Source organism: Lissotriton vulgaris, chromosome 1_1 (assembly GCF_964263255.1).
Source record: "Lissotriton vulgaris chromosome 1_1, aLisVul1.2, whole genome shotgun sequence".
In the NCBI taxonomy this organism is placed as follows: domain Eukaryota; kingdom Metazoa; phylum Chordata; class Amphibia; order Caudata; family Salamandridae; genus Lissotriton; species Lissotriton vulgaris.
The window spans coordinates 1,156,820,032-1,156,833,502 of record NC_141685.1 but is presented as its reverse complement, the minus strand read 5'-3'; the positions used below and the strand labels follow the sequence as shown (position 1 = coordinate 1,156,833,502).

Here is a 13,471-nt window from a genome sequence, read left to right as displayed (position 1 = left end):
TCCTACCAGGCTAACACCATAATAGAAGCTTCATAAGACCACAGTAACTGCAGGGAAAGGTGTGGGCTTCATATATTGTGGGACAAGGCCTGTGAAGTTAGCCAAAGTACAACGAAGGAAGCAAGGTGGTGGGATACCAAAATACTGCAAATTGTGGCACATGCATCTCAACATCCGGTCGTGGAAGGGGGCACCCATGCACGATGAAGGAAGCAAGGTGGTGGACACCAAAGTACAGCAAATTGTGGCTCGTGCATCTCAACATCAGGCGGTGTGAGGGGGCCCCGAGTATGGGTCAACAACATGGAAGTTTAATCAGGTGCTGCACCTGGTGAAGCACGTGTAGCAAGGGTACATCTGCATCGAATGTGAGGGAGCGGCACAGGTAAACTTGATCCAGTGGGAAGTATACAGCTTCATGGATTGGGGCGGGGGTGCGGCACGTTCAGTCAGTATCCAATCAGGAAGGGCTACTCTGTCAAGTGTGGGAATTGCACGTCCCAATGTAGCAGCAGGAGCAGAGGAAGCCGGGGGCTGGTTCAGTGGCTTACAATGAAGGTATACATTTGTGTAAATTGATGTCCATGAATGATTTAGGTTGACTCGGTTGAGTAAGGTAGATAATGCACATGTCAGTACTTGCAGGTTGAAATCCTTACCATGTGGGTTGGCACAGTAGTAGATTATGTCAAAACTGCATGTGTCTGCCCATCAGCACATATATATGTAGCTACCCATGTATGATGCGGTAGGTTGACCGAGTAGTAGATATTAACAATACAGCATGTGCCACAGCACACGTAGATCGAAGAACATGGTTCAAGCTGGAAAGGGCTCAGAACTATAAAGGGCGTGTGCTTCACAGGTTAGACCAGCGCCTCGGGGGAGTGGAGGCAGGACTCAAGTGGGTATGAGGGAGGCGCTACACGTGTATATCACAGTCATTGGTAGGGTGGAGGGCTGACTCAGCTGTAAACATTGACACACGTCAGAAGGTATACATCCGCACCTCAGAATGTAGTGCGTCTATATCAAAGTCCCAGGTAGAACAAGGGTGAACTCAGCCGTATACGATGAAGGTGTTGAGGTCCTTGGGAGACAGAAGGTGGGCTTGGCATGTGACTAGTGATAGTGCTGCTTTAGCGGCAGGGGTAGGTCGGCATCCGTGGGGGACCTCAGTCTGGGTAGATGATGAACCCCGAGAAGGTGCTGTACTTGTTGGTGTTCCCGCCGTGCACTTTGCCCCCGTCAAGCTTGATACACACCTCGTCGCCCACATCCAAGTGCAGGATGACACTGTTGCTAGCGTAGTCGTAGTTCTGGTCCGCATCCTGCGCAATGGCGCTGGCCCGCACCTGCATGTCAAGAGAGAGACATGTCAATTTAGAACCACTCATTGGCAAACACAGTACAGGGAACTTCAAACATAGACCCAAAGTCCACAATGCAGTTGTTAACCTGCAAATGGAACCAAAATCAGTTTTTTTCTGTTTATATACATTTTTAATCATGCTTCTAGATTCTTGTTCAGCCAATGTGGAAACAATGAGCTTCAGCTGAAAGGTGACATTTCAGTTATGCTGACGACATTTCAGGCATTTTGTATTAGAGCTTTTAGACAAAATGACACCATTGTGAGACTTGGTATAATTTGGGGTCGCTCGGGAAAAACAAATCCTATTGCAGGAAAACCAGTGCAATGCAAACAGAAAGAACACGGGCTGCTCCTGTTCGCCCTTCCAATCACACGTGTTTTTGTGCTTTTTTTGGTGCAAAGTGGATCTTTGCATCAACTTATTTGCGAGGGCACAGTTTGTACTAAAAAAGTGCAAAAAAGTAGGTTCAGCATTTTGTGTAACTTTGTGTAATTTTTTGGAAATTTCAAGTAATTACAAACAAGGAAAGTCTGAGAATTTTGCAACAGAAACAAATGGAGAGACTGTTGCATTCTGCATATAATATTTCATAATTACAAACTCCACAATATAAGTATGTGTGAGAGGTGAAGGCAGCGCTGGTGCAATGACAAAGTGAAACAACAATGCACTTACATACAAGGTCCTGGGATTCCTAGCACCAGGCACCCCTCGACATATTGTTTGGGTAAAAGACAAGTTTTCGTGTTTATTTTGTTTACTGGACAAGAAGGCCCCTGCAGCACAAACCCATTGGATGCCAGTTTACAGTACCACAGAATGAATCTGTGTCTGTCACTTAGGTAAGATGTATGTCCATTGTTCAAACATGCATATACGATTCAGTAAAGCAAATGCCTTTGCTCTTAAAACAACCACTCGAAGGACGCGTACTGAGCTGTGAGCTCAGTTTGCATTACTGACTGTGGTTCCAGTATAAAAAAGTTTACCCATATTTGCACAATTTCATAATTTAGGGCTATTTATAATGCTCCCAGATTACCCCCTGATTATAGCAACTACATTCAAAAGCATAAAAGCAAGATTGGTGATTGTTTGCTTACAAAATTAAATGAACGTTAAAAAAATGTGCACCTTGAAAAAACGTTTTGCTAATCTATTGTGCAATTATAAATATCATTTCTCTGAGGCTTCATTTAGCAAAACGTGTTTTATGCATGCCAATAGTTACAAAAAAGATTAATAATGGAAAATCATTCTGAATACATTGTGGGCAACATTATGGCCAACTTGAACATGAAAAAGGGGCCCAATTCCTAAAGATAGTCACACGGGTTCACCCGCAATTACATGTTCTTGCATTAGGGAAGGTTTACAGCTTACAGAAGTTCACAAGAATTCACAGAAGTAAAACTACAAACCATACTCCTAGCATACTTTTGTAATTTCCATTTTGTTGTGAGCAACATGTCCGTATATTTGCTCATGCGAAAATCTGCCGAGCAATTACAAATTCACTTTCCCGACACCCCCTATTTTAGGTCTCGCCTGTCAATGCGCATGCGCATTGAGCTTGCAAGACTATGGGGGCTTAAACAGACTTTAACCAACTTGCAAGTCGATGGCGATTCCTTGCAGTGCCCGTGAAATTCAAGCTCAATGCGCATGCGCATTGACATTAAAAGCGCGTGCACATGCCCCCAGCCGCCTGCCTTGCATTACACATCAAAGGCAGCCCAGCCTCCCTCCCGCAGCCCCTGCGTCTTCACACCCTCATCGCAGCCTGAAATCGCCGTCTTTTCCCTCAGCCGCACTCCTCCCACACCCCCGCTCCGCCTCCTCCCATGCCTGCCTTGTCGCATTTCTTCAGGGACGACAGTCTTAACAAAAGCGACTGCTGTTTGGTATGATGAGAAGGTAAGCGTTTGGGTCTTTTGTTAGCCCAAACGGGGCATTGTTTCCGAGAGCTTTGAGCCAATGTAATTACTTCAAGCTGCTTATTATTCTTGGCTTCTATAAGGCGCATGTGGATTCTGCGGTCACTTTTACCAGAAGCGGTTTAGCATTTTGCCTCTGTTTTTGAGGCACATTTCAGATTTTGTATGCATGAAAATGTATGTTGTGCCTATTTTAGAGGTCGCCCTCCTCCTCTGGCATCGTCTGTTTTGCTAGGTGTGCCTATGCTTGTCTTCCGTGAAACTGTCTGTTCTGCCTCGAGCAGAAGGAGGCTCAAGACGCAGCTTGCCTCTTGTGTCATCCACCTATGCATCACCGCTTACAGTGCGGCTTCTTTGGTTGCAAGCCGCCTCCAGCACAGCCCCTGCCCGATAGCTTTGAGTCTCTCCTACCCATCTGTTGGCGGAAGCCTCTGCTCTCCACACCGATTCCTCTCACAGAACGGGGCATGTTTCCGAGGGCGTCATTCTAACTCGCAGTTTCATTAGCTGCCACAGCATGCCTACCACTGGGATGCAGCCCAGGAGCCTCCCTCCCACAGCTTCTCTAATTATTCACGGCCGGCCGTCCGGCCGTCCGGCCCGCCATACTTTCAGTTTGACCTCCCCCCATGGCCGTGTCTCCTTAGCGTTTTGAACCGAAAGGGCAACGATGTAAAGCGAAAGCTGCTGCTGTACCCGGTCATGTATGCATTTACAGATTCGTTTTTTTTCCAAACCTGGTATGATGGTGTCTAGGCACAGCTGTCCTGTTGTCTTTTACTACATTTAAGAAACTCGTTAAATAACCCCGTAGTGAAGACACGTGGTAGCTCCTTCCCCAACCCACTTAAACAGACAGTGTAAATGGAGAAGGGAATATTTCTTCCCTAATACTGCAAAGCCTTCCATAGCATGTGAATGCAATTTTTTTTACACATTGGTGTATATTTTATGGGGATGCGGGTTTAGACCAGTAACCACTTTTTAATATACTATTTTTTAACTAAAATGTGCACCCTGCTCCTCCACACACCCAGCCCCGACTTGTTAAGATGGCCAGAAGTTTAGGAGGGTTTAGAATGCCAATTAGGTACTTACCTTTCTTTGAGTTTGTAGCCATTTACTATTAATTTAGCAAAGGTGTGTGTGTGGTTTTTTTTTTTGCATTATGGTCCATTTTCCTGGTCCTCGATCAGTGTTTATCGGTGGTACATGTTCTTGTGCGCCCCCCTCCGTAATTATGTTAGGCTTATTTGTACTTCACATTCTTTTATCTTGTACTGCGTGTGGTTTTTGAGAGGACTGCTGTGTGGAATTGATTCATCCTTCTCAACAGTTTTTAATACCTTTAAGGTCCCCTCGCTGCTTTAACTGAACCACCACGAGTAACTTATTCAGAAGAAGCTTGGTGCATCTACCGTGAGTGATTGGTTGAAAAGTAAACAATTGCGCTTTTTGCTCTGTCTGGGTTCTGCTTTCACCGTTCATTTGAATGGGTCTTTAATGTAAACTCCGACATTTTACAGCATCAAGGACTTAACGTCTTGTTTTACTGACTCGATCTACCAGCGTATAGCTCTTCAACAGGTCTGCTCTGTACTCTGCTTTACCACATGACACAAATGGGACCTTTACTCAAGACTGCTAACAAATCCTGCTCAATTGTTTGTTCTTATGCTCCTCAAAATAGGTCTTAATAAACATGCTATACATTCACCCTACTCAAAAAGCCCCCCCCCCCGATCTGTCATCTTTTGGCTGGTATTTATTTTTCATCAACATTACTGAAAATCAAGTACTGTTCACATGCTTCGGTCTCCGAGCAGTATTGTTATATTGGTGCAACAGTCTGATCTATATGCATAGTTCATCAATGTCATTGTCTTTCTTTTCTGATGCAGTCAGTATTCTGTTCTCTTCTGTATTTAGGAACAATGGTGCTCTTGGTTTCCTGGGGTAGGTTACACTGACGAAAATCACTAGCTAAATTGTTTTTTGAAATTGCAGCTTTTATCTGAAGTGTGTGTGTGTGTTTGCCAACTTCTTTACAAGCACCCCTGGCCATCAGGGGGCAAACCCTTTGTAGTCCTAAGGTATGCCCATGGGTCCTCCACATTATCTACCACACCCCAAGACATTAAGGCGGTGCATTTTGCCCCTAGGAATGGGAAGGGAATTGTTTTCCTTGTATTACTATGTAGTGGGTAGAACTTGAATGAAACCACCATGACATCCACCGCCACATCCACAACCACATCCACCACCACCACATCCAGCACATCCACCACCACTGCATCCACCACCACCACCACACCCACCACCACATCCACTACAACCACCACCCCATCCACCACCACCGCATCCACCACCACCACTGCATCCACCACATCCACCGCATCCTCCACCACCACATCCACCATCACCACCACATCCACCACCACCACCACATCCACCACCACTTCACCACCGCATCCACCACCACCACATCCACCATCACATCCACATCCACCATGACATCCACCGTCACCGCCACCACCGCATCCACCGCATCCACCACCACCACATCCACCGCATCCACCACCAAATCCACCATCACCACCACATCCGCCACCACCACATCCACCACCACTTCACCACCGCATCCACCACATCCACCATCACATCCACATCCACCATGACATCCACCGCCACATCCACCACCGCATCCACCACCACATCCACCACCACCACATCCACCACCGCCACATCCACCACATCCACCACCACCACATCCACCACCGCCACACCCACCACCACATCCACCACCACTACATCCACCACCACCACCACATCCACCGCATCCACCACCACCACCACATCCACCACCACATCCACCACCACACATCCACCACCGCATCCACCACCACCACCACATCCACCAGCACATCCACCACCTCATCCGCCACCTCATCCACCACCGCATCCACCACCACCACATCCACCTTGCCCACCACCACCACATCCACCACCACATCCACCACCACATCCACCACCATCACCACCACATCCACCATCACCACCACCATCACATTCACCATCACCACCACCACCACATCCACCACCACCATATCCCCCAGATCCACCCGCACCACATCTATATGTGTGTGGCTCTGTGTGTGTGTAGGTGCAAATGCAATGTTCTTGGATTTTTGTCACAATAAAATACACTGAACATAATCTTCACAAAAGTTATTTACAAACGTTTAAGCTATTGCCATTATAAATTACAATAACTTTTATTTAAGTATTAATTATTTACAAAATTAAAAGCCATTGTTATTTGTAATATCAATACATCTAAGTCACGTAAATACAACACACATTGCATTACAAATGCTATAGGTGTCACATTTGCAAAAGTTAAAACTATTGACATTGTAACTGACAAAGCTATTAATTTTGCTACTTTCAAAACCAACACATAAATAAAAAAGTGTCATTTACAATACCACTAGCTCAAACTTTTCTAATGCGAGACCTATTGCATTTCCAATGCTTGTTTCATCATCCCGCCCTAAAATACGAGCAATTTGAATGAGCTGCTAGCCAGCAGAAATGTACTCCATTGCCACAACGCTACCTTGATGTTGCCAGACCTAAGCCACAACTCCTCTCTCTCTTTACTTATTCACATCTATCTCTTTCTTTCCTCCTACATTACTCCTACTAGCAACAGAAGGGGGCCTGCCGGAAAACCTACCATGTACTATTCATCTTGTATCCTCACAGGCTGGCTTCCCAAAACGAAGTAAACCCTGTTCACTGTATGTATATGTATAAATACCATAAATAAAAAAATTAAAAAATTTAAAAAAGTATTTGACTTCTACCTTTATGAGGAGTACATTTTTAAATCATTTTCAGTGTTGGAATAGATTGGAGAGCAGTTGGTGGATACTCATAAACATATAGGTTTGTGGGTGCCTACGGTCTCAAAGGGCATTCCAGCCCTGGAATTACATCTTACTGCGATCTTTCAGCCTAGATGTACATTTGCAGGAAGGTGGCTAAATGAAAGTCTTGCTAAGACTATAAACATTGATGCAGTATGAGCCCTAGAGAGGCAATTGTCATAGCTTTTGCATTATGAAAATGAATCCATAATTTGCAACTCTTTGCATGGCACAAAAAGGCACACTTGGATTTTTTATAGGACAATTAGATTTCAGAAGCATCCTATCCCTTGAACAAGTAGATATTTGTCTAAAATTCCACACCATGTGATAACTAGAGGCCATGAGGGTTTTATGTATGTGCGGGACACTAATGTATTTTTTACATAATACAGCAAAGGAATGATTTTTCTACCTGATATTAGTTGATGTTTCGACTCTAGTGGAATAATAGGTGGCTCATCATCAGGGCCGAACAGGTTGTAAGTATCTGTAGGGGAATGTATTTGGGGTTGACAATATGGTCTGCTTTGCTTTTCCACTGCTTGCCTGAAAACAGCCCAATAAATGGGAGAGCTTCTGGGTCTTTGCATTATTCAAGAAAATAATTAGAATATTTAATTTTGTTGAAAGACCCAGCTACCCAGAGGCTCCTCCGATTAGTGTGCTCGGTTTCACACAAAGGGTACAAATTGGGACCCAATGGATCTCCTCAATATATATTTCTAAAATGTACACATTTACTTTATTATTAAAGCATAAATATTAGGCCTAGGCGAACTTTAAATTATGCGGGCATAATTATGGCAATTTTCGAATTACACTACTTACAAAAAAATCCCTGAAATTATGTCTTTACACCACTTTGATTAATGATGCACCATTTATAGTAGAAATGTACAGCGAACACCCAATTAATTGTAACAATTTACAGTGAATGAATGGGAGCAAAAGAAAATGAGCGGCTGTTTGGGGTGCTTCTGTTTAAATGCATCCTCATGCCATAAATTGGCACAAAAATGCATTTCAAGATAAAATAAAGTGCAAAACGACCAATTTGAATTTTGCATAACTTTCCATAATTTTGATAATTATGCAAAAGCAAAATACATGAATTTCACCCACCACTTTAATTATGCATGTGCACGTATAGAGGTGTTTTATTCATTTGGCTATGTAGATACTTGTGTTGCTTTTAAAATGCTTAGCTGCATATGTATATTTGATATGCATGGATTTTGTTTTTTTTGGAAACAGTAATTAGTACAGTGTCACTCGCCTACATCCCTTCTCGGGCCGGCTGCATTGTCTATCTTAGTCGGATCAGAAATCATCATTCAATAATAACAGAGGTAAAATAGTAACTTTCTTCCTCAGTGTAACAGATGACAGGCAGCTGCACTAAGACATTCCTGTACTGTAGTACATATTGCATACAAACAAAAAAAAAACTTTCCATTTTCTTTTTCGTTGGTTCAAACTTCCCCTCCCCTGTCACACCCCCCCCCCCCCCACCCCCAACTGGACCAAACTAGATGCGCATATCAGAATCCTAAGTCCTACTGTGATGTGTACTCTGTTCTCTGTGGACGTGCTTATTGGTCAGCAGTCTAGTGGGTGCAAACCTGCCCTGTCCCACTCCCCCTCTCTACGTTTTGGTACTGTGCTATCCGGGTCGAGTAACGTGTCTCCTGCTCAGAGCCCACCAATGCTGTAATAGAAGGAGTAGTGTGGTATCCCTCCCCCACTGCTTCTATCTAGTGCCGTGTGTCAGCGCTCAACCCCTCTCGTCCCTCCTGTGAAGGTGTCAGTGTGTTGTTCTCCGCATCCTTTGCAATTAAATAAGCCTGATACAAGCCCCAGAAATTATTAGGGCGACTTCAAGGTGGAAGTAGCTCTCCGAAAGCCTCCGATTGCGTGTTGCAGTAAAGCATCTCCCTGGACCATCTCTTCAGGGTCGGCAGAGGCCCTCGCATCCAGCAGGTCGCTACTACTTTCCGTGCCACTAAGAGACCCATATCTACTAGCCTACGCAATGAAGCAGGGATCGATTTCGAGTAAACCAGCAAAGCCAGGGACGGATCAGCCGGGAGCTCCTCCTCAATCATAGTGCTCATTTCGCTAAAAACCGCCTTCCAGAATTTTTGAATTCCCGGACAGTCCCATGCCATATGCATGAAGCCGGCAACCAACGCATGACATCTCTCACACTCCGCAGATTGCCTCAGTCCGTATCTGTGAAGCCTTTCCGGGGTATAATACACCCGTTGCAAATATTTAAAATGGACCAGCCGGTGCCTGGCGTTAAGGGAGACTCTCCTAGTGCTGGTACAGCAATAGGCCCACATAGCGTCATCTATTTGTACGCCCAGGTCCGTTTGCCATGACAATCTCGCCCTGGTGTAGTTTACTTGGGAATGTAGGTGCCCAATTTTGTACAAATTAGTGATTAACTTATGTTGGGACTTTGTTTTTATCACGTAGGTGAACTCCGGTATCTCTGAGGGCTCCGCTAGGTCCGAGCCAAGCAATTCCAGAAAGGCACTACGTACTCTATGATATTGAAATTTTTCTAGAAGCGTATGAAGCTCCCTTCCCTGCGAGACCTGTCCCCAAGTCTTGACTTTCCCAGCCTCAAATAAATCTCCCATAGCATTAATACCCAGAGTGTGTAAGGCCCTGGCGACCCCAGTTTCCACGATCGTGGGGAGCCATCTTGCCCATTCTATTGGCATCAGCGGGGAATACAAGAGTTCGCAGGGCTGTGGACGTAGTAGCGAGTGCCAAGCGTAGTTGGTGGCCATAACGAAGTCGAGCGTTCCCACTCTGCGGTCCATGGGGTCGCACACTGTAGCGGGTAGAGGGATGGGGTCTGCAAATAGGCGTTCCATTATCACATGTGGGGATCTGGTCGCCCATGTATCCAGGTGTGTAAGTGCATGGCTTGTGCAATTCGGTAGTACCTTTCAAGGTTGGGCACTCCCAAACCTCCCTGCTCATACGGGAGCATCAGGACCTCCCACTTCACCCTAGGCTGTCCTCCACCCCATGCCAGTCGAATGAGAAGCTTTGTGAGAGTATGGAAAAATTATTTCAGCATTACTATGGGGAGGTTGTAGAATAAGAAAAGGAATCGGGGAAGTACCACCATTTTGATGATAGCGATTCGTCCCATGAGGGAAAGTGGGAGTTTACACCACACCTCCACATCATTGGCCAACTTGCTGCAGGCTACGCCATAGTTTTCGCGGGCTAAAATGTCTGGGTCAGTGTGTATCTTAATGCCGAGGTATCTGATCGGTTCTGTTGACCACACTAGAGGGTACTCCATGTCAAATCGGTCAGTGCTCGCCGTTAACGGGAACGCCACCGACTTCGTCCAGTTCACACGGAGTCCGGAAAGTGCCCCAAAGTGCACTACCTCTCGTAAGACCGCAGACAGGTTATTTACAGGATCTCTAACGTAGAGCAGCGTGTCGTCAGCATACGTGGATATCCCTATCTTGTACGTCGGAAAGCTGATAGCTCTGTGTCTGTGATACTCGGTGTGTAACACTTACAACGCAACTTTTACGTCGTAATGCTGTTACAACGCAGCTATTACAACGCAGGATCCATTACATCGGATGCCATTACAACGCATGGCATTACATAGCAGATGCTATTACAACGCATACCATTACATCGTAAGTATTGGTAAGTATATAATTTTTTTTAATTTTATTTTATATTATATAATTGATTTAATTATAATTAATTATAAAAAAAATATTTATTTATGTTTTTAAATATTATAAATTAAATATATTAATTTAAGTAATTTTTTTAATAAGTATGAGTATAGGAGTATATGTTTTGGGGTACTGAGGTATATGTTTTGGGGTGTTTGGGTATTTTTAGGTTTTAGGGCAGGGTTTGGGTTTTGGGGTACAGGGGTGTTTTTAGGTTTTAGGGCAGGGTTTGGGTTTTGGGGTACAGGGGTGTTTTTAGGTTTTAGGGCAGGGTTTGGGTTTTGGGTTACAGGGGTGTTTTTAGGTTTTAGGATAGGGTTTGGGTTTTGGGGTACAGGGGTGTTTTTAGGTTTTAGGGCAGGGTTTGGGTTTTGGGGTACAGGGGTGTTTTTAGGTTTTAGGGCAGGGTTTGGGTTTTGGGGTACAGGGGTGTTTTTAGGTTTTAGGGTAGGGTTTGGGTTTTGGGGTACAGGGGTGTTTTTAGGTTTTAGGGTAGGGTTTGGGTATTGGGATACAGGGGTGTTTTTAGGTTTTAGGGCAGGGTTTGGGTTTTGGGGTACAGGGGTGTTTTTAGGTTTTAGGGCAGGGTTTGGGTTTTGGGGTACAGGGGTGTTTTTAGGTTTTAGGGTAGGGTTTGGGTTTTGGGGTACAGGGGTGTTTTTAGGTTTTAGGGCAGGGTTTGGGTTTTGGGGTACAGGGGTGTTTTTAGGTTTTAGGGTAGGGTTTGGGTTTTGGGGTACAGGGGTGTTTTTAGGTTTTAGGGTAGGGTTTGGGTTTTGGGGTACAGGGGTGTTTTTAGGTTTTAGGGCAGGGTTTGGGTTTTGGGTACAGGGGTGTTTTTAGGTTTTAGGGCAGGGTTTGGGTTTTGGGGTACAGGGGTATTGTAGGTTTCAGGGGTAGGTTTGTGTTTTGGGATAATTAAATTATATTTAATAAATTAAATTAATTTTATTACATTAATTACATTTTTAAATTAAATTAATTAAATTAAATAAATTATTTCAATTAATTTTATTTAATTTCAATTATAAAAATATGTACATTAAATTAATTTCATTATTTTAATTAAATTAAATTATTTCCCTTTTTTATTTAAATTACATTTATTAAATAGATATTATTTTATGAAATTAAATTAATGGCTATTTTAAAATGTATTTTAATTAAATTAGTTAAATTAAATTAATTAAATTAACTTAATAACATTTTTTTTAAAAAGGTATACTTACCTATACTTACGATGTAATGCCATGCGTTGTAATAGCATCTGCTATGTAATGCCATGCGTTGTAATGGCATCCGATGTAATGGATCCTGCGTTGTAAAAATTCCGTTGTAACGGAATGCGTTGTAAAAATCCGCGTTGTACTGACACCAATCCGTGATACTCTCTGAAAGCACACGCCAAAGGTTCCGCAATCAGCGCATAGAGTAGCGGCGAAAGGGGGCAGCCCTGCCTGGTTCCTCTGCTAATAGGGAAGGGATCCGAAACCATGTCTCCTAGCCGTACCCGAGCCGATTGGACTGTGATAGAGCACTCCCAGCATTTGGGCAAAGGGTTCGCCCACTCCTAGCTTCCTCAACACTCTGAGCATGAAGGGCCACTCTACGGAGTCGAAGGCCTTCTCCATGTCTAAGAAGACCGCGATGGCCTGCGTGTCTTGCCGGGTGTGTTGGATCGCGCCCAGTACCGTGCGAATATTGTAATTCAGGTTGCGTTCAAAACCGGCTTGCTCCGGCGCCACCAAACCCGGGGCCACCAGGGCCAAGCGTAAAGCCAAAACTTTCGCAAAAATGTTGGCGTCGACATTGATCATCGACAATGGCCTATACGACCCGCATTGCTCAGGGGGCTTTCCTGGTTTGAGTATAGTGACTATGATAGCCTCTCGCATAGATGGGGGCATCGATCCTGTCTCACATATTTCGTCAAATAAGGTGGAGAGATGTGGTATTAGCTTATCTTTGAAGGCTTTGTAAAAGCCCACCGTCAGACCGTCCGCCCCGGGGGCACTACCCGCTCTCATACCTTCTAGTGCATAAGCAATTTCGTCTTTTTGTATCGGGTCCATTAGGAATTCCCTCTGCCAATTTTCCAGAAAGGGCATTTTGATATAGCTCAGGTAACTGTCTATTTCATCCTCAACATCAGTCAGCCTAGCAGAGTAAAGTCGTGAATAAAATTCTTTGAACTCCGTGAGCATGTCGCCCTCGTCCTGAAGGATCTCACCCTCCTCAGTGTGGAGTACCTTGAGCGGGGTGACTCGCCTACTGCCTTTCATGATTTTGGCAAGTAGGGAGCTTGGGCGCTCCCCCTCGCCATAGATTCTCGCCGAGGCGTATTTGCCCAGGTGACGTACCTCCCTGTCTGCTTCATCATTAAATTCCTGGAGTAGTTCTTGCATTTCAGTCATGTCTGCTCTGGCATTACTCTCTTGGTGTGCGCGCTCTAGCTCCGCTATACTCTGCTCTAAGAATGTTAGTCGTTGCCGTAT

General features: G+C 44.6%; 1 protein-coding gene across 2 annotated transcripts in view; it reads right to left on the bottom strand.

Annotated features, from left to right (window-relative positions):
- Positions 1-522: 522 nt before the first annotated feature.
- Positions 523-13,471, bottom strand: part of C1QL4 (complement C1q like 4) — a 366,833-nt gene continuing 353,884 nt past the window's right edge. For both annotated transcript variants that reach the window (XM_086936488.1, XM_086936487.1), the window contains one exon: positions 523-1,355. In XM_086936488.1, coding sequence (XP_086792614.1) covers positions 1,176-1,355 — 180 coding nt within the window. In that variant the 3' untranslated portion in view covers positions 523-1,175. The remainder of the gene's footprint in view (positions 1,356-13,471) is intronic.